This window comes from Seriola dumerili, unplaced genomic scaffold, assembly GCF_002260705.1.
Source record: "Seriola dumerili isolate Sdu_G_001 unplaced genomic scaffold, Sdu_1.0 BDQW01000120.1, whole genome shotgun sequence".
Classification (NCBI taxonomy): Eukaryota; Metazoa; Chordata; class Actinopteri; order Carangiformes; family Carangidae; genus Seriola; species Seriola dumerili.
The window spans coordinates 273,645-294,747 of NW_019174375.1; the positions used below are offsets into that span (position 1 = coordinate 273,645).

The 21,103-nt window shown below is 44.2% G+C and overlaps 1 protein-coding gene across 1 annotated transcript in view; it reads left to right on the top strand.

Moving 5' to 3' along the window:
- Positions 1–21,103, top strand: part of LOC111223889 (spectrin beta chain, non-erythrocytic 1-like) — a 60,558-nt gene that overhangs the window by 20,346 nt on the left and 19,109 nt on the right. The window contains 27 exon segments of the mRNA XM_022748187.1: positions 3,276–3,449; positions 6,070–6,161; positions 6,392–6,472; positions 7,719–7,834; positions 7,964–8,076; positions 8,174–8,361; positions 9,785–9,902; positions 10,351–10,509; positions 10,652–10,747; positions 10,935–11,141; positions 11,259–11,412; positions 11,507–11,658; positions 11,770–11,988; positions 12,377–12,457; positions 12,794–13,000; positions 13,114–13,325; positions 13,516–13,653; positions 13,914–14,034; positions 14,115–14,330; positions 14,420–14,839; positions 15,806–16,008; positions 16,456–16,546; positions 16,640–16,786; positions 16,882–17,145; positions 19,292–19,516; positions 20,390–20,479; positions 20,779–21,057. Of these exon segments, the coding sequence (XP_022603908.1) occupies positions 3,276–3,449; positions 6,070–6,161; positions 6,392–6,472; positions 7,719–7,834; positions 7,964–8,076; positions 8,174–8,361; positions 9,785–9,902; positions 10,351–10,509; positions 10,652–10,747; positions 10,935–11,141; positions 11,259–11,412; positions 11,507–11,658; positions 11,770–11,988; positions 12,377–12,457; positions 12,794–13,000; positions 13,114–13,325; positions 13,516–13,653; positions 13,914–14,034; positions 14,115–14,330; positions 14,420–14,839; positions 15,806–16,008; positions 16,456–16,546; positions 16,640–16,786; positions 16,882–17,145; positions 19,292–19,516; positions 20,390–20,479; positions 20,779–21,057 (4,563 nt within the window).

Sequence of the window (21,103 nt, forward strand, 5' to 3'; positions counted from 1 at the left end):
TCACTCTTTCTTCTGATTGTTTTACATTTATCAAAATAAAATAACATGCAACATAAAGTTTAACCCTCGTACAGGAAGTGAGGAAAGAATGAACAGAGGAAAAACAGAGAGAGAGAAAAGAGACTAAAGTAAAAAGCAGTGAGCCAGACTGATAGTGAAGGAGCTGCAGGATGGAGGGAATAACAGTGGGGGAGAGAGTGGGGGGGGGGTGTTAGAGTTGTGAAAGAAGTCATTGAGTAACTCTGAAGATTTACATGGAGCCAAAACGCCTCCAGACGATGCAGAAGAATCTGAGAGCGAGCGGCTGTTTCCACACCGACGAGGCCGATCGTTTAAAGGATCATTCCACTTAATACAGCTGGGGGTTTTTTTCTCCTTCTTTTCTTTCAGTTATAACACATTAGATATGTTTGTCTGTCTTCACCTCAGCAGCACATTAACACAGAATAACCCTGGTGTAGTTCTGTGTGCTTCTTATTGTCAACAAATCCCTTAAAAAGACTCAAACTGACAACGTGTCAGTCAGTCCGTGGATCTCAGCTCCAAGTATCAATTCAAGTATTCAATTGTGCACATGCAGTACTCACGTATAGCAGTAGGGGGCAGCAGCGTGTATTCCGCTGAGTGAGAGAAGAAGAAGAAGACTTCGACCAATCATAGCGCTCGGTTCAGTCCACCTAAATTTCAAGCGGGAATAGGTGACAAACGTCAATCATGTCAACACAGCAACGGAAACAGGTGTTGCCGCTGTCTGGCTGCTTCCTCAGGTGAGGGCGGGAATTTATCTCCTCTGTAAAGGTAAACAGGCTGCGTCGGATGTGGAAAGTTAACAGTGTTAAGTTAACGCAGACCTGCTAAACCTGTTAAACTGTTTTACGTCGATAACGTTAGCCTAACGTTACGTAAAGTGCAAGCTAGCTAGCTGGCTAGCTACCAGACATTTTAATATTTCCCCTTTAAAAAAAACACGGAACCTAAAATGACAACTTTATTCTTGAAATATTATGATCTTTTTCTTGTAAAATCATGAATTTATTCTCATAATATGACTTTTTTTCTTGTAAAATTTTGACTTTATTCTTGTAATGTGATAACTTTATTCTTAGAATATTATGACCTTTTTATATATATATATTATGATCAGTTTATTCTTCAAATTTCTTTTTTTCCCGTCATTGTGGCCGTAATATTCCCGTAATATTGCCGATGTGTCACAGCTTGTTACACCTCTTCATAGCCGATTCATATGTTGAGGAACATGTCACCCAGAGCAACTGTGTGTTTTACTGATGGTGTCTGGAAACAATGGAGCTCAGTGGAGTCAGAGTCATCAGGCTGTAGGAGACATTTAAGGTTTTTCATGGGATTAGTTAATAATAAAAAATATACAAAACATCACCAGATGTCTTAAATGATTTGGATTCATGTAGCTTTAAGTTCACTGCGCTGCCAGAGTTAAACTGGGGGTGTTGAGGTTGCTCCAAACTAAAGGAAAACTGGGAAGCCCCCACCTCCGTGACCCAGTGTGACCGTTCAGTCTGAAAACAGCAAAAACTCTTCAGATGCTGGAAATTCCCTCACATCAGCACCACACTGTTGATGGAGGTGAGATGATTGTATGAACCCACCAACACTGCAGCTCTGTGTGGGTTTATTCTGCCACCAGCACACTGCAGTCCAAAATATCTTTGGTCTGAGTCCAGATCCTGAATCACCAGAGTAACTTTCCCCCGGCTGCTGTTTATGTGTCTGTGTGAGGACAAGCAAAGACAGCGGTGTTATTTTTGGACCAGGTCCTGGTTGTAGTGTGGATGGAGAACATGTGGTGTGGATGGCTCAGTCATTTATTTTATTGCAGTTATGTATTATTTCTGTTTCTTGGTTTTTTTTGGTTGTGTTTCAAGGTCGACATACGACGACTCGTTTACAACTGTGGACTCTCAACGAGATGTCAGATATTGGAGCTCCAAATGAACATTACACAGTACAATAAAATGATAGCAGGGTCTGTGGCAGTAAATTACAGTGGAGCCTCACCTGAGATAATGTCCGTCCCTAACCTAATACGTCAAGATGATTTATAACACTTGTCAGATGAAACACATGGTACGACTCCTCTGATCCACCAAACAGCTCCAGCTGTCTTGACTCCGTCGACGTGTTGTCAGAGGCTGTTTCCTGTTTCAGACCTGGAGTATGTGACACTGTTGGCTGTGACGGCATTTTGTTATTAACAGAGGTTATTTCATATAAACGTCTCTTGCATCAGTTAAACATGAGAGGATGTTCATGGAGCTGGAGGGAGTGAATAGAGTTAAAATGTTCTAATGAGGAGGAAGAGTTGTATTTTCTTTCACAGCTGCATCACTGATTGATTTAAAACTAATTTGCTGTTGAAGCCTCAATTAGTCACTGATTCATTTTCTGATCTGTTTCACCACTGAACATTATTACAGAGGAAATTCTGTTGTGCAGAGACCGTTAATGACAGGACATTAAACTGTTTGTCCAGATGCTGTTTGTAAAAACTTTATTGATTCATGAAAGAAAATGAAAATCAGTAATTATTATTAATAGATTATCAGATTATTACTGTGTGTTTTTTACTACTTCTGTCCTGGTGGGTTTTTATCATAACTGAGTCATTCACATGTTATTAAACTGATTACAAAATGTAAAACAACGCTGGTCTGCACCTTCCTTTGAGCGTTTTCTAGAAAAAAATGTAGCATTCACTTTCTGCTGAGTTACTGTTGTTGTTTGTTTGTTGTTTATTTTTCTGTTGTGTAACAACAGAGCTGTCAGACATCTGTCAGATTCAGGACTCTACGGTAAAGTAGGTTACCACAGCTTTAAATCCACTGTGATCTTTCTGTCTGAGCTGTAATGTTCAGCACCAGTTTGTAACAGTGCAACTAAAGATCGTTTATTTCGGCGTGCAGTAACATTTGATTCCGGACCGTAGTTTTGTTTAATTTGCCTTCAAGTTATTGATGTTTGCGGATTTTTATTGGTCCAAGTTTTAACAACAGCTTCCTTTTTTGGGATGTTTGCATTGAGGAAATCCTTTGAGATTATGATTTATAAAAATAAAAGTTGTTCTCTATCATACTCAAACTTTCAGTGGGAATAAAAACTATCCAAACAAAAAGTGTCAGTTTTGAAACCGGTCAGCTGTGTCTGCAGCTGTCGTCTTCTTCCTCCTCAGCGTGAAGCTGTTCACGCTTCCTGGTTTTCGACGGTTGTAAATAACCTGAGCTCTGTTTGTGTTTCAGCCCAAACCCACCAAGGGCCGGATGCGGATCCACTGTCTGGAGAACGTGGACAAGGCTCTGCAGTTCCTCAAGGAGCAGAGGGTCCACCTGGAGAACATGGGCTCCCACGACATCGTGGACGGAAACCACCGCCTCACCCTGGGCCTCATCTGGACCATCATCCTCCGCTTCCAGGTAAGAGGCCGCCGTGCAAGTTTGCATTCCAAGAGGACGTGAACTTACTCAGGCACATCAGAAGATTGCACAGGGGATATGGGTCATGTGGTCCATCAACTTTGGTTGATGGTACATTGAACCATTTTGCATTCCAAAATCTTAAATGAATCCTCTGTTGATGATTAACCTAACCAAATGTGGCATCATCAGGGGCACCATCATCCTTCCCCTGTAGTTTATGGTTTGCTATTACTATTTTGCATCCCAGTCACATTAAATGTCTCAAATGGGACATTACTTTTAACATCCTTAACAGACTGTCTCAAAAATATAAAAACATGCTGTGATTTTTGTGTGTCCCATCAGAGCCTCCTGCTTATAGTGAATTAGTAACTGTTTGATTTTGCCTCCCTAAATAATATTGAATATAATATAACACATTTTCACAAATTAGTGGACTGAACTTTTTTTTGTTGTTTTTTATCGTTTTCTGGAAGGCAACTATTCCTTAGTAGGATCCCAAAATAAATAAAATGAGTACAGTCTATCTGGGTCATTATACTTATTTTGCATCCCAAAATAATTGAGTTCAAATTGGTAGGATGAAATCTGGACAGAGAATGAGCCAAGTAAGAGTGGATTCACCTGGACTCTTGGACTCCATTCTAAGATCGTGGACTGCATTATTATTTTGGATCCCAAAATTAATACAGTACACATGGACAATAAGAGTATATTCATATCACAGGAGTAGGCCTTTCTCACTCTAAATGGATGCAAAATAGTTCAAACATAAGCGATGTGTGAGTACACTGAGCTGAAATTCTCAGATTAACCAAGTTACAGTCAAGCATCACTCGCACTTATGTTTTTGGGATCCCCAATGGCGTAAATGAATGTAGATGACAAAAATTCAATGACAGCATTTAGTATAAATTTAAACAAAACTGCAGCTTCTAAAGCTGAATTATTGTCAGAGCAAGATGTTCATCTGTATTCTGATGATTCATTTTTAATTAAAACATAAAGTTCCACTGATACGAGAGCAGAATTTTATGACGTAACATCACTTCTAATCCTAAAAATGTGACTTATTCTTAAAACTTTAATAATTTACTGAAAGATTAAGATTTGTCAGTTAAATGACTTAATATTTTACAGCTCTTTCACTTCAACAGTCCTGAGCTTCTTTATCTGCTTCAAACACACTGATCTCAGTGAATAAGACCAAAACAAAGACACTCAGACTTGTAACATGGTTTTACTGTATGCTGATGGGGTTGGCGTGTCACCCGGTGATGATGTCATCAGTAGGGACGGCGAACAGTTGGGGAAATGGGTAAAAAGGATTTAGATGTTTTTTAAGCCGTGGGGATTAAAAAAAGTGTTTTAGTGGTTTTAAATCCTGCGATGGAGGAACGAGGGAAATGGAGCCGAGTAACAGAAGGATTACTGTGTGTGTTGCTGTGTGTGTGTGTGTGTGTGTGTGTGTGTGTGTGTGTGTGTGTGTGTGTGTGTGTGTGTGTGTCATATATGCCTGGTTTATGGCCCAGATGTGTTTCACATTTCTGTCAGATTGAAGCTGATGGATGTCAATCAATGAAGGTGAGATGTGGTCTGGTATTTCTTCAGGACCAGGACACTTTTGGAAGTAGAGGACATTTTTAAAACGTGTGGACAGTTTTAGAAAGTTTGGACATTTTTGGAAACTGAGGACATATTTAGAAAATGAGGACGTTTTTGGAAAGTGGTAGTATTTTTAAGAGGGAAGACAGTTTTAGTAAGCATGAACTTATTTTGGAAAGTGAGGACATCCCGAGACAGTAAGGACATGTCTTCATTTGCTAAAAATATTTCCACTTTCTGAACAACTTCAGAAAGCGAGGACGTTTTTGAAGTGTGACAACATTTTGTCTGGTCTTCAAAGAGCTGTTTAAGGACTCAGAGTTGGTTTTAGTGAATGTATTACGTTAATGAATGTCCTCACAAGTATGGAAGGTCAGATGTGTGTGTCTGTGAGTGCGACAGTGAGGACGTTTGTGTAAAGTGAGGACATTCTGGATGGTCATAGCTTTCTTTAGCAGGTTGTTTGAAGTGTGTGTGTGTGTGTGTGTGTGTGTGTGTGTGTGTGTGTGAGAGATGAGAATGTGTTTGATTGTCTTACATGTCTCATTGCGGATTAAAAGAAAAGTCTTGTGTGTTGGTTAATTCTGACTTTGATCAGAGGTCTAATGCTGCGTTCGAGGCCTTTTGGGGGGAAATCGGAAAAAAAGCAACCAGTTTTCAGAGCCATTTAATGTGTTAAATGATGCAGTGATGTCAGTGAACTGTACACTTTCCTCTTTCTTGTTTTTATGTACAGTTTTATTCAGTAAAATCATAATAATCACTTAGTAATTAAACACAAGCTGAACATTCGTCTTGTACGTTTGTGGTAGTTTTTCAACCACAGTTTGACTTTCGACATGTCAAACAAAACAAATTCATCTGTTATCCCTTTATTTTTTTAACTTGGTCATCACATCAAATTTAACCAGTTTGACTTTAAAGAAAACTGTGACGAAGATGTTGTTTTTATTTCATTTTATTTAAGATTTTTGACTTCATCCTCGTCATGGTGTGTTGTATTGTGTCTCAGATCCAGGACATCAGCGTGGAGACGGAGGACAACAAGGAGAAGAAGTCGGCTAAAGACGCTCTGCTGCTCTGGTGTCAGATGAAGACTGCAGGGTGAGACTCAGACTACATTTCCCATCAGCCCTGGTGTCTCGTGTTCCCTTCTCTAAAGTGGATCTGTGAAGCTTCTAAATCTGACCTCATTAAAGGCTGATGAAGGCCGACAGGCTGCTCACTGCTGCTCCCATTAGTTTAATTGCACTGACATCACCTAATGAAAGTGATGTCACGTGATCATCTGTGTGTGAGCGTCTCACGAGCTGTGATATCCTCTTCCTGTCCAGGTATCCAAACGTCAACATCCACAACTTCACCACCAGCTGGAGAGACGGGATGGCCTTCAACGCTCTCATCCACAAACACAGGTAGAAACCTGAACGCATCACACTGGTGGGTTTGTGCAGCTGCGCCACTAAACACAGGGTTTCTGAAGGCCTGGAAATGCCCTGAAAAGAACTGAATTCATTTCCCTAAAAGGTATCAAACTGTAAATGTCATTTACAAAGGTCTTGAATATTTTTTACTTGAACTTCTGGCTCAGGATACAGATGTTAGGAAGCTCATTGACTCATTATGGACCAGAGCTGAAACCTGAAACAGACACAAGAGAACTACAGATGTGATACAGTGGCTTCATTCAGAGCCTCTGCGCCACATTCATTCATCCATCCATGGATCCAGGTCACGTTAATTGATTAAGATTATTATATCATATTATGATATTACTAGAAATTAATAGGAAACATCTGTGAAGTCCAGATAAAAATGTTCCATAACTGTCCCTAAATGAATGTACTTCATAAATAATTGTTGTCCTTCCTTCCTCCTTTGCTCAGTCTCGACATGAAAAGGAATTAAATTGATTCTATGTGGTTTTACAAAGGTTGTAAAAAGTCTAAGTTTTAATTTGCTGAACACTGAAACTCTGAAAAGCCGCATGTTCAGGCTCATGAAACAGTTTGTGTATTTTAAAATCTTCCAGTTTTGAGCAAAAGGTGGAAAAATATACAAGTAAAAAAGAAAAAAAGAAGATTCATCACCAAAGATAGTTTCATCCGAGAGAGACAGAAACAGATTAAACATCTTTGGTTCGTCACTGTGAAAACAGTCAGTAAACGGTGAGAAAACAAAGTGAGAAAACAAAATATAAGTCATGAGAATTAGATTTAATAAATGATGAAGATACACAGTGACTCCACCGTCCTCCTCCTCCTCCTCCTCCTCCACACTGTTCTCTCTGTGTCTCACTGCACAGTCTTTTCTTTAACGAGAGTCTCAGCTGACCCGTCAGCAGACTCGCCCTCAAACCTCTGACATTAACACTGTATACTTTTCTTTATGCACGTTGAAGTGAAAGAAGCTGAAGTTCAGCGCTTCAGGGATTATTGATCCTTTAAAGGTTTTGTGTTTCACTCCACATGCGATCACTGTTTTCATTTGTCACATTCATCCACATCTTCTTCCTCTTAGATGGCAACAGTACAAAGCAACTAGAAGGTCAGAGGTCAACAGTGATAACTCTGACCCCAGAAGGAAACAAATGAGCTGAAAATAAAATATTATATATTATATTTGTTTGTTTTTGTTTGTTTGTTTGTTTGTTGTCTTCAGACCGGACCTGATCGACTTTGATAAGCTGAAGAAATCAAACGCTCACTACAACCTGCAGAACGCCTTCAACCTGGCCGAGCAACACCTGGGCCTCACCAAGCTGCTGGACCCCGAGGGTGAGAGGACACGCACACGCACACGCACACGCACACGCACACACACACACACACACACACACACACACACACACGCACACGCCGATACACACATATACATCTATATTCTAAACGATTGTGTGTTTGCAGACATCAGCGTGGACCACCCTGATGAGAAGTCCATCATCACCTACGTCGTGACCTACTACCACTACTTCTCCAAGATGAAGGCTCTGAAGGTCGAGGGGAAGAGAATCGGAAAGGTGACGAGCTGATCGCATGACATCAGCCGACGTCAAAGGACCGTTCTGTTGTTGTTTTTCTTTTTAACACCGTTCCTCTGTGTCGTGTGTCGTCCAGGTTCTGGACAACGCCATCGAGACGGAGAAGATGATCGAGAAGTACGAGTCTCTGGCGTCCGACCTGCTGGAGTGGATCGAACAGACCATCATCATCCTCAACAACAGGAAGTTCGCCAACTCTCTGGTGGGAGTCCAGCAGCAGCTGCAGGCCTTCAACACGTACCGCACCGTGGAGAAACCACCAAAGTCAGTAAACGCTCCTTGGCAGCGTCCAAATCATCAAACCTTGGTAGTTGTAGTCGGAGCCAAAACGGCTCATAGAGGATGTTAACGCACTTTAAAACTGATTTCTGCCTCCGATTAACGTCAAAAATTGTTCGACTTCTCAAAGTCATAACTCGGTCAAATCTGAACACACACACATGAAACACACACGTTTAGATTCAGTGTCTCTTGTCCTTTCAGAGAACATCTGATGTCCATCACATATAACGCTCATGCATCAGCTTAGGACTCACTCTTTATAACTGCAGAACTTCCCTGAGCATAATCACGTTTCAAAGTTTTCTTCAGTGTCACAGGGACTCAGAGAGAGTCGTCTGGACATCCATGTGTTCAATACAAGCAGGAACAGCTAACAGCTAATTCAGCTAATTCAGCTGATAAGACATGAGAAATGAGCCGGAGTCTAATGAGATGCCACCTTTAGTTAATTAGAGAAAACTCTCTGCTGTGTGCGACATGAATGTGGTTAATTAAGACTCGCACAGTGTCATGTAATGAATCCACTGAGGAAGCAACAACAACACTTCACACTGATAAACAACTGACCCTTGCAGTCACTTATACGAGGTTAACGAACAACTAATCTGAAGGTTCTTATGAACAGAATGAAAACAAACACAAGTCAAGTGAAAGTAACAAACACACACACTCCCTCCTCCCTCCTTCTCCTCTGAGTCTGAACCAGATCCTTCAGTTTGTCCTTGAGTCATCTCAGTGTTTAACCACAGTTTTCCTCCCACACAGACACAAACAGAAAAACACGACCAGCTCCGGGCAGACCTGACTGCAACAGGAATTCATACAAACAGCTGCAGAACTAAAATAAAAAAAATGAAATAGTGAATCATTTCAGACCCTGATTTTTGTTTTGGAGCTTTGTGCTTCAGCTTTAGTTTTAAAAGATTCACATATTTAGATTTTAACGGATTTCAGGAAATCTCTTGTTTATTTAGTCGATTCACAGACGCATCAAATCAGTTTGTAGTTTATGACAAACAAAACAACAACAGGCATCAGATTAGCAGCTCGGCAAATTAATATGAACTTTGAGCATCTTAAAATGTTCCGGTTTTGTTGAGATTATGTTTTGATAATAATATAAAAATAAGTGATAAATTTTATTTGTATCTCACCTTTCATACAAGAAGTGCAGCACCAGGTGCTTCACAAAAACAAAACATGTTGAAAACATCGATGTAAAATGTCACTTTGAGGCCACAGTTTGTCGTTCTGTTCGATTCTAATGTTTGAAACTAAAACTTTATGATCAGCGTCTGTAACACACTGACGCTGTGCAATGTTTACACACCTGCTGAATCTCTGTCTGTTGTGTGTGTCTGTTGTGTGTGTGTGTGTGTGTGTGTGTGTGTGTGTGTGTGTGTAGGTTCACAGAGAAAGGAAACCTGGAGGTTCTTCTGTTCACCATCCAGAGCAAGATGAGAGCGAACAACCAGAAAGTTTACACTCCTCGCGAAGGAAAACTCATCTCTGACATCAACAAGGTGACTACACCTGCTGTGATGTCATCAGTCATTGACCATGTGATTACAGACGTTACAAATGTCTGGATTTCCTCAGGAGTTTGATTTTGATTTTAACAGTTGATGCAGAGTTACGGTGAATTTTATGTATTTGTATGAATTAAAATCAAACAGAGTTAAAAATATTAATGAAAAATAATGTGCAGAGATGAAAAGGTAAAAAAAAAACTATTTATTGATCAGCATTTAAAATGTTAAAGTTACATGTAGTTTATAAGAATTAGACACATTAAAAGATGATAATTAAAGTTAATTAACAATAGTATAATAAAAACGTCCATCTGCTAAAATCCTGTAAACGAAACTGACTGTTGCTGATATTGTGTGTGTGTGTGTGTGTGTGTGTGTGTGTGTGTGTGTGTGTGTGCGTGTGTGTGTGTGTGTGTGTGTGTGTGTGTGTGTGTTTTAGGCGTGGGAGCGTCTGGAGAAGGCGGAGCACGAGCGGGAGCTGGCCCTAAGGACGGAGCTGATTCGTCAGGAGAAGCTGGAGCAGCTCGCCCGACGCTTCGACCGCAAAGCCGCCATGAGGGAGACGTGGCTGAGTGAGAACCAGAGGCTCGTCTCCCAGGTAACTCACGTGCACCGTAGGCGTGTTTTTACCATGTTGTCACATCTAACTTTGTAGATTCATATCTCTAACACATAATAAATAATTGATCAATTCCTTTCCTCTCTCCTCTCCTCGGTTCCTTTTCTCTGTCCTCCTCCAGGATAACTTTGGATTCGACCTCCAGGCTGTTGAAGCTGCCACTAAGAAACACGAGGCCATAGAAACAGACATCGCAGCCTACGAGGAGCGAGTTCAGGTCAGTTCATGTGTTCAGGCTTAAACCAGGATCAGACTGGAACAAGCTTGACTCGTGGAATGGAATAAACTTTACCTTGATTCAGTTCATGGGTCTAAACCTGGAAACCCGGTTGTCTTTTTCTAGTGTAAAACCAGAACTAGGTCAAATTTGTCTTTTGTTGTCCCTCCCACTCTCCCTGGTGCAGGCGGTGGTTTCCGTGGCGAAGGAGCTGGAAGCGGAGAGTTACCATGACATCAAACGCATCACGGCCAGGAAGGACAACGTGATCCGGCTGTGGGAGTACCTGCTGGAGCTGCTGAAGGCCCGCCGGCAGAGACTGGAGATGAACCTGGGCCTGCAGAGAGTCTTCCAGGAGATGCTCTACATCATGGACTGGATGGACGAGATGAAGGTACCGAGTGAGGGGGGGTTGGCCCAGAATCTTCCTGGACTCACGGAGAAAACTGAACTAAAATCCTTCAGTAAGTAGAAGATGTCCTGACCTTCGACCCCGGTCTCTCTCCTGCAGATGCTGCTGCTCTCTCAGGATTATGGGAAACACCTGCTGGGTGTGGAGGACCTTCTGCAGAAACACGCTCTGGTGGAGGCCGACATCGCCATCCAGGCCGACCGAGTCCGAAACGTCAACAGCAACGCGCAGAAGTTCGCCAACGACTCCGAGGGTGAGACAGACGGGTGGACAGACGTTTTTGAGAATCTGAATCTTGCAGAAGAGATGAGCAGGACACTCATCATCTCTCTCCTCTTCCTTCTCAGGTTATAAGCCCTGTGACCCACAGATCATCAGGGACCGAGTCGCTCACATGGAGTTCTGTTACCAGGAGCTGACCCAGCTCGCGGCCGAGCGGCGAGCTCGCCTGGAGGAGTCCCGCCGCCTCTGGAAGTTCTTCTGGGAAATGGCAGAAGAGGTTATTTCTATTGATTTTAATACGATTATGGGTTTCAGGTTCCATTGGATCCGTCTCTGAGTTTCTTCTCGGGAGATGTAACCGAGGCCCGGGTGTGTCTGTGGTTTGTAGGAGGGTTGGATCAGGGAGAAGGAGCAGATCCTGTCCTCCGAGGATTATGGGAAGGATCTGACGGGCGCGTTGCGACTGCTGAGTCAGCACAAAGCCTTCGAGGATGAGATGAGTGGGCGAGCTGCTCATTTACAGCAGACCATCAAACAGGGCGACGAGCTGGTGGCCGACAACCACTTTGGAGCCGACAAGATCAAAGAACGGATCCAGGACATCCAGGTACGCTGCACCCACACCTCCACCTGCACCCGCACCTCCACCTGCACCCGCACCTCCACCCGCACCAAGACTTTCAACTGCAAATCTGTTTCTACTCTGTAACTTTGAGGCTTTAAAAAGTATTTAAGCCTCTTGATTCGGTCTTTACAGCAGCTGTTTGTCCAGTTTCAATTAATACAACCAAGGCTACTGCTGTTTACATCCTAAAAAAAGTTCCTGCCTCCTTCCTTTGTTCGATTTTACCTCTGTAACATTTCTGTGGTTGGAACAGAGAAAAACCTCAGGACTGAAGAAAAAGTGAATTTGCATGAAAATGTTTCCTCCAACATCCAGAATCTAAAACCTCTCTTCCTCCCCCCTCTTCCTCCCCCTCCCCTCGGCGCTGTAGGAGCAGTGGGCGGCTCTGGAGCGTCTCTCTGCCGTCCGTAAAGCTCGTCTGCAGGAGGCCTGCAACCAGCACCAGTTCCAGGTGAAAACTCTTTAACATGTTTTCAGAATTTCTCATAGAAAATGACTGAAATTGTCGAATCTGCACTTTCTTTTCCTCCTTGTACGATTCAATTCTTCCTACTAATGCAGCAGCCAGAAAGACAGAAATATTTACTGCTGTTGCCTGAAAAGATATTAAGAATTTTATTCTGGTGAGACATCTGCAGACATCTGTAAGATGCTGCTCAAAGGAAAAGATAAGAACCAAACATTATTCTGGTCTGCAGAATAAATGCTGACACCTGAAGAAGAACGACAACTTTTTTTTATTGTCATCATTTGATTGATTGTATAAAAACTTGTCTTTCTGCCTCAGGCTGACGCCGACGACATCGACACATGGATGCTGGACGTGCTGCGGATCGTCTCCAGTGTCGACGTCGGCCACGACGAGTTCTCCACTCAGGCGCTGGTGAAGAAGCACAAGGACGTCGCCGAGGAGATCGGCAGCTACCGGCCCGTCATCGAGGCTCTGCACGAACAGTCCCGCACGCTGCCGCCCGAAAAGGCCAACTCTGAGGAGGTGAGACTCTGACGGACGCCACAAACACCAGAGTTTACCGATACTTTAAGTCATGTCCACGAGGTTCTACCCTCGCTGACGGCCTCCTGTTGTTGTCGGTGGTGTGTTCGCAGGTTCAGAGCCGGCTGGCGGGCATCGAGGAGCGCTACAAGGAGGTGGCGGAGCTGACGCGTCTCAGGAAGCAGGCGCTGCAGGACGCGCTGGCGCTCTACAAGATACTGAGCGAAGCCAGGGCCTGCGAGGTGTGGATCGACGAGAAGGAGCAGTGGCTCAACAGCATGGAGATCCCCGAGAAACTGGAGGACCTGGAAGTGGTCCAGCACCGGTGAGGACCCGACCGCCGGGTTTAGTCTCAACAGTCTTTCTATAAAACAGTGTTTGGAATAAAGAAGATGATGTTTCTGGTTCTGGTTTGTTTCTTTTACAACGTCTCAGGTTGTGATGGTAAATCAGCGCCGTGCTCTTTAAACAGTCGTAATTCATGACGGTTTCTAACTTTCTCCATCTCTGTCCAGGTTCGAGAGTCTGGAGCCGGAGATGAACAACCAGGCGTCACGGGTCGCCGTGGTGAACCAGGTTGCCAGGCAACTGATCCACAGTGGACATCCCAGTGAGAAGGAGATCAAAGCTCAGCAGGACAAACTGAACACCAGGTAATCTAACTGGGATTAAATGTACCCAGTCTTTAAACTGGGACAAACAGTGTGGGATTAAAAAAGGAAACAACTTTTAGACGAACTGGAAACAAACCAGACTGACTAAGATACAACAGGTAAATCAAAGAGTTATCAGGTAGATAAACCAGTTAAACAGGAAACTGACCTGTGATTGTGCAGCGGCCCCACCTGGCCGTCACCTGGTCTGTTTCAGTGTTAGTTGATGTTGTTGCTGATGGCGTCCCTGTCCCGTCCAGGTGGAGTCAGTTCAGAGACCTGGTGGACCAGAAGAAGGACAGTCTGAACTCGGCTCTGGGCGTCCAGAACTACCACCTGGAGTGCAACGAGACCAAGTCCTGGATCAAAGAGAAGACCAAGGTACCCACAGAGCAGAACCAGTCTGAACTTTGACCCGCCACAGTGACTGATGTCTAACTCGCTCGCTCTCTGTCCTCCAGGTGATCGAGTCCACTCAGGAGCTGGGGAACGACCTGGCCGGCGTCATGGCTCTGCAGAGGAAGCTGACGGGGATGGAGCGCGACCTGGCCGCCATCGAAGACAAGCTGGGCGACCTGGGGAAAGAGGCGGACCGCCTGTCCTCCGAGCACACGGAGCAGTCTGAGGCCATCAAGGGACGTCTGGCTGAGATCACCAGCGTCTGGGACGAGATGAAGGTACGAGGATATCTGACACAGTATGACATCAGGAGCGTCTTCCAACCAGGGGCTTAACACATCAAAACAAACTCCTCCTCTGTTTACAGGACACCATGAAGAACCGGGAGGAGTCTCTGGGCGAGGCCAGCAAGCTGCAGCAGTTCCTGCGCGACCTGGACGACTTCCAGTCGTGGCTGTCGCGCACGCAGACGGCCATCGCCTCCGAGGACATGCCCAACACGCTGGCCGAGGCCGAGAAGCTGCTGGCCCAGCACGAGGGCATCAAGAACGAGATCCGCAACTACGAAGAGGACTACCAGAAGATGCGGGACATGGGTGAGATGGTGACGCAGGGTCAGACGGACGCCCAGTACATGTTCCTGCGGCAGCGGCTGCAGGCGCTCGACACCGGCTGGAACGAGCTGCACAAGATGTGGGAGAACCGACAGAACCTGCTGTCCCAGTCCCACGCTTACCAGATGTTCCTCAGGGACACCAAGCAGGCCGAGGCCTTCCTCAACAACCAGGTAAAGCTGCCATCTCATCACACCTGCGCTGGTTGATTTATATGATGAATCTTCTGTGTGGAAATAAAAATGTAAAGTCTACGTCTAAACTAAACCCAGACGGTGTCTAGTCTGTTAACGATGCAGCAGGTAAATCATCTCGGGTTTATTTTCCTGCTGCCACTGATATGTTTTTGAAAACCGCTCTCGCCTCTTGTCAGACTTTGTTCCTGCAGTAGAGACGGTGTCAAGTGTGAGTTTGGATTTCATGTGTTTGTTGTCGTGTGGTGTGAAGAGTTCCTTCATTAATGATGTGGTGAACACATGAAACTCAGACAGTCACTGGGATCAGCAGATAAATCTCTGACCGGGCGTTTGTCCAGCCCAGGATCATGTGGGTCAGACCAGATCTCACACACACACACACACACACACACACACACTGTCCAAGAGTGCACCTCTCACCCAGTGCATGCTGGGAGAGGATCTAAACTCAGCTGAATGTGTACAGGAGCACAAACAATTGATGATTAATCAGTGATTGTCTTTGTCTTGTGAAATAGTGAATTGATTTGAAATGTTGCTCAGACAAAACAAGATGTTTGAAGACGTCCCACTGGGCTCAGCGAGCTTGTGATGGACACACACAGTTATCATAATTCAGTCCTTCATCCTCCAGGACTGAGTCTCTGTGAAGGTGAAAGGCTGCCACCAAGTGGTGGAACGACTTCATTACAGCAACATGTCAATAGAGTTTAAAATGACTTTCTGCGCGTTTCAATTCATTATTATCTGATGAAAACAAAAGACGATTCTTCACTGATTAACAGGACACATATTCTACAGAAAAATACTTTTTTTCAATGGACACAAATTACAACAAACTCTATCAAACTGCATCCTGTCGGTCTGGGATCGTCTCATACGCCTTGTTGACCCGTTGGAGCCTCTTCTGCCTCTAACGTCTCTGCTGTGTTTCCCTGTCAGGAGTACGTCCTGGCTCACACCGAGATGCCCACCACTCTGGAGGGGGCCGAGGCCGCCATCAAGAAGCAGGAGGACTTCATGACCACCATGGACGCCAACGAGGAGAAGATCAGCGGCGTGGTGGACACCGGCCGCCGCCTGGTCGCTGACGGCAACATCAACGCCGAGCGCATCCAGGAGAAGGTGGACTCCATCGACCAAAGGTCAGATACTGATGGTTCGGATAGAGAAGTTGATTTGTACCAAAGTTATTTTTTTAGAGTTATTGTAAGAAAATTAATCAATGATCATTTTAATTAATTAACTCTTTCATCGAGTAACTAAACACTGACTGAAGCTTGATCATGACTTGTCTGATGTTTAATGCATCACTGACACGTTACTGGTGACGGCAGATTTAAAGGCTATAGTTATAGAAACAGACTGTAATAGTTGAGTCCATGAACTGAACTAAAACATTAACACTCTCCTGCCCTTCATTAATAACCTCCCAGCAGCCCTCGAGCAAGGCGCTCTGCCCCTGCCTGCTCCAGCTCAGCTGCTAGAAGGAGTTTTTTATTATATCTGGAAGAAGCTAAATGTCCTGAACCTGCAGGTGAACCTGGGTGTAGATGATCCATTCCCTAAACATGTTGATTTTTGTTCTACAGACACAAGAAGAACCGAGCTGCTGCCAGTGACCTGCTGATGAGGCTGAAGGACAACAGAGACCTGCAGAAGTTCCTGCAGGACTGCCAGGAGGTGAACTATAGATCATTCAAATTCTAGGCCTTTATCAAACGAGAACTGGTGTTTGTGTTTAGAAGATCAGGTAATTTACTGGTTTTTCTGCAGCTGTCCCTGTGGATCAACGAGAAGATGCTGACGGCCCAGGACATGTCGTACGACGAGGCCAGAAACCTCCACAGCAAGTGGCTCAAACACCAGGCCTTCATGGCCGAGCTGCAATCCAACAAGGAGTGGCTGGACAAGATCGACAAGGTAGGGGGGGAGGTGTTGTGTGGTGACGACTGTCTGTCAGACACATGGTGAAGAAGCTTTCAGAGCATTGAAAACAAACCTCTCCTCTCCTTCAGGACGGGCAGACGCTGATGGCAGAGAAGCCAGAGACGGAGGCCATGGTTAAAGAGAAGCTGGCGTCCCTGAAGACCATGTGGGAGGACCTGGAGTCGACCACCCAGACCAAGGCCAAGTGTCTGTTTGACGCCAACAAGGCCGAGCTGTTCACCCAGAGCTGCGCCGACCTGGACAAGTGGCTGGCCGGCATGGACGGACAGCTGCAGTCCGACGACTACGGCAAAGACCTGACCTCCGTGAACATCCTGCTCAAGAAGCAGCAGGTGAGGAGCCGGGGGGGTCGAGTTTACAGTTCTTCAGATACATGAACATTAGTGGGGGAGGGGTGTAACTGAGCGATCTGCTGCTCCTCTGACTCTCATTCATTCATGTTCTTTCCTCTTTATTTATATCATTAATCCAGTTTTTAGGTTTTTATTTGGTGATTCCTATCTGTTTAATTTATGATCCCTTGAAGCCGTGGTTCTGCAGTGGTCTGTAATCATAAATGGATTGCCATGTTATTATTATAGTCCTCACTCTTTGTGTTGTTGTCCCTCCACTGCAGCTCGGAGTGGGAAACATTCAAGGATTTCCTCACTAAAAACTAATGGATTAAAAGTAAATTTGATTCAGATATCAGGCAAATCTTTACATGTTCTAGCGCCACCATGAGGTTAACGTGTAGGTCTGAGGGAAATGTTGTGACAAATATTGGATGAAGAACCATGAAACCTGGTTCATGGATTCATGTCTCCCTCAGAATAAATTCCAACATCTTTGGTGAATATTTAAATTTATCCAGTTCTGCAGTTTCTGACCAAACACCTGCCAAACTAAAGACATTCCCATCAGCCTCAGCTGTGCTTCATGTTTAACGCTAACTAGCAGATGCTAGTGATGCCAGACATCTGCATGTTAGCATGCTGATGTTAGCATTGAGCTCAAAGCACTGCTGTGGCTATGTTCAGTCTCATAGACATATAGATGCTAGCATGGCTGTAGCCTCTTGCTCATGGGGCTGTTTCTGCCCAGAATTCAGGCTGTCAGGCACTTCCTGAAAAAATGAATGTTAGACCCTGATGTGTTATTTAATTTTACCAAGGTGGTGTGTTTCTTCATTGAGTTATTTTGTGTTGAAACGGACAGTGATTGGTCAAAATGGACGTGTTTCTTAGAAACAATGCGGAGAACTGTGAAATGAATTAATTGATAACGTTTGAGATCCAAAGATTTTGAAGTCTGTTCAGTCATTCCTCCATTTCTACTGTCAAGTGAGGAGAGAGAGAGAGTAGTCAAACCTCCCTTTACATAATTCATCCACTGGTGCGCACACACACACACACACACACACACACACACACTCTCTTACACACTCTTACACACTCCGCTCACACAGCAGTTATGTAATCTTTCATTTGATGTGTTATGAGCCAACACTGTCTCTGAGAAATGTGTGTGTGTGTGTGTGTGTGTGTGTGTGTGTTGCCACAAGTAAACCGAGACAGAGCTGGAGAGTATGAAGCCGTCTGAAGAATGACGTTGGTATTTTCAGTGTATTAGTGCAGCATCTCTTGTCATCAGTCTTCTCTGCAGGTCCGTGTGTGTGTGTGTGTGTGTGTGTGTGTGTGTGTGGTGAAGTGTTGGAGGGAGATCATTAGCAGAGTGTTTGATTTGTTGGAGAGAGAGAGAGGAGAAATGATTTCTCTCCTTCCTCTACTCTGAGTTTAATCCAGCCTCCACCTGTGTTTTTTGTTTTTTTGTTTTTGTGTGTGTGTGTGTTTTTCTCTGATTCTTCCTCAGACTGTTGTTTCTCTGTCTGGCTGTTGGAGACGATCCTCACTTCATTTTTATTTTAGACCCGTTGTTATTTTAGATATCTTCTTTTAACATCGATTTGAACGGGGTCGAGCAGAAGATGAGTCGAGGCCTGTGAAGGATCTTTTATCTTTGTAATAACAGGTTTTTTTTCCTCCTTATTTTTATTTAATTGTTTTGCAGAGACTAAACCTACTTGATTTAATTCTATTTTATTTAATTCATTGAACTTTGATTTCATACATGTTTCTACACTTCTTTATGAGCATTTCTCATCTCTCTTTATTCATTTATTTTTTATTTTATCATTTATTTTTAATCATTAACTGAAAAAATCTTAACTTAAGGTCCACTTACAGCTTTCTACTGCATCACATGGTCTTCTCCAGCAGATCCGATTTGTGCAGTTATCATGGAGACAGCTCGTATTTCATATTTATTGTTTGAGTTTCAAATATTTTTTATTTTTTATTTAAACTTTAATTAAAAAAAACAATTATTCCCAGTTTTCTTTGTTTTTGCATATTTTGATAAAAAGCGTATCAGTATTCGTCTTCTGCTGATGCAGCAACATGTTCTCCTGTCTGACCTGTGACCGTCCTCCTCCTGCAGATCCTGGAGAGCCAGGTGGAGGTGCGTCAGAAGGAGGTGGAGGAGCTGCAGAGCCAGTCGCAGGCCCTCAGCCAGGAGGGGAAAGGCTCCGAGGAGGTGGACGGCCAGAGGATCAGCGTGGAGAAGAAGTTCCAGTCCCTCCAGGCGCCGCTGCAGAAGAGACGAGACAACCTCATGGCCTCCCGGGAGATCCACCAGTTCAACAGGGACGTGGAGGACGAGATCGTAAGTACAGCATCAGAGACACAGGACAGGAAATAAAATGTGTTTTACTGTTGACCTCAGTGGGATCTAACCTGACTGCTAAATCAGTGAAACTGAAACATGTAGATCGTCTTCCTGTTTCACAGAAACCTTCATTTATCAAAGAACCTGGCTGAAAAAGGAACCAGGATTAGGAGTGGGGCAGGGGAAGTGCTGGTGTTCTGTTTGTAGTAGAGAATCATGGGTAGGATTACAGTTGTGTTACCAGTAGAGGTGGCAGCAGTGAAAGTAGTACTCATACTAAGTGCAGCAAATATTACTGCAGTGTTAGTATCAATAGTGGCAGGAGAAATTGTTGTTGCAATAAGAGTTGAAATTGTTGCAGCAGCAGTAGTAGCAGTAGTAGTAATAGCATCATTAGCAGCAGTAGTAGCAGTAGTAGTAATAGCATCATTAGCAGCAGTAGTAGTAATAGCATCATTAGCAGCAGCAGCAGTAGTAGCAGTAGTAGTAATAGCATCATTAGCAGCAGTAGTAGTAGTGGTAATAGTAGTCGTAGTACCATGTGTAATGTAAAAACAGTTAGCTGAAACAGTTACTGTTATTAGTGGCATTTGTAGCAACATTTGTACAGTTCAAACCTGCTGCAGTAGGAGTTGTAGTCATAGCAACAGCATTAGTAGTAGTATTAGCTGCACCAGGCTAGTAGAATCATTAGAAGTTATAGTAGCAGAGGCAGTAGTCATACTGGTAGCATTAGACATGTTCCTTCTCATTAGACATAAAAAGTTGCAGTAGTAGCAACATTAGCAGCAGCGGTAGCTACTGCTATAAACAGCAGAGGCTAGTAATAACAACAGTGGTATCAATAACAGTAATACTGTCTGTCTCCAGCTCTGGGTTGAGGAGAGGATGGCTCTGGCCACATCAACCGACCACGGACACAACCTGCAGACTGTACAACTGCTCATCAAGTAGAACCAGGTACACACACACACACACACACACACTCACTTACCTGGTTCTATGAAAGTAAAGGACATAATAATAATAATAAAGGCAGAATGCCCTTTATCTCACAGAATCCGTATTTACAGCTCATTAAATCTTGTTAAGCTTCATCATTCATTAAACAAGAATCATGCAAAACATGAATCATGACAAATGCTACGACTGAAGGAAGGAAAGTAAAGGAACATATGTTTAAAAGTAGCAGTAGTTGAGTTTCGCAGCATCACGCAGCCTCCTCTCTAAACCCTCTCTGTGACCTTTGACCCTCACAGACCCTGCAGAAGGAGATCCAGGGCCATCAGCCTCGCTTTGACGACATCTTCGAGCGCAGTCAGCACATCCTGAGGGAGGACAGCCCGACGTCCGAGCTGATCCGCCAGCGGCTCGACGAGCTCCAGTCGCTATGGGAACAGATCAGGAAGGAGACGGAGAAGCGTCACAGCCGGCTCAGCGAGGCCCACGAGGCCCAGCAGTACTACTTCGACGCCGCCGAGGCCGAGGCCTGGATGAGCGAACAGGAGCTGTACATGATGTCAGAGGAGAAGGCCAAGGTGAGGGAGGGGTCATGGGGCAGGATGGTGAGGGCAAACAGCAGCT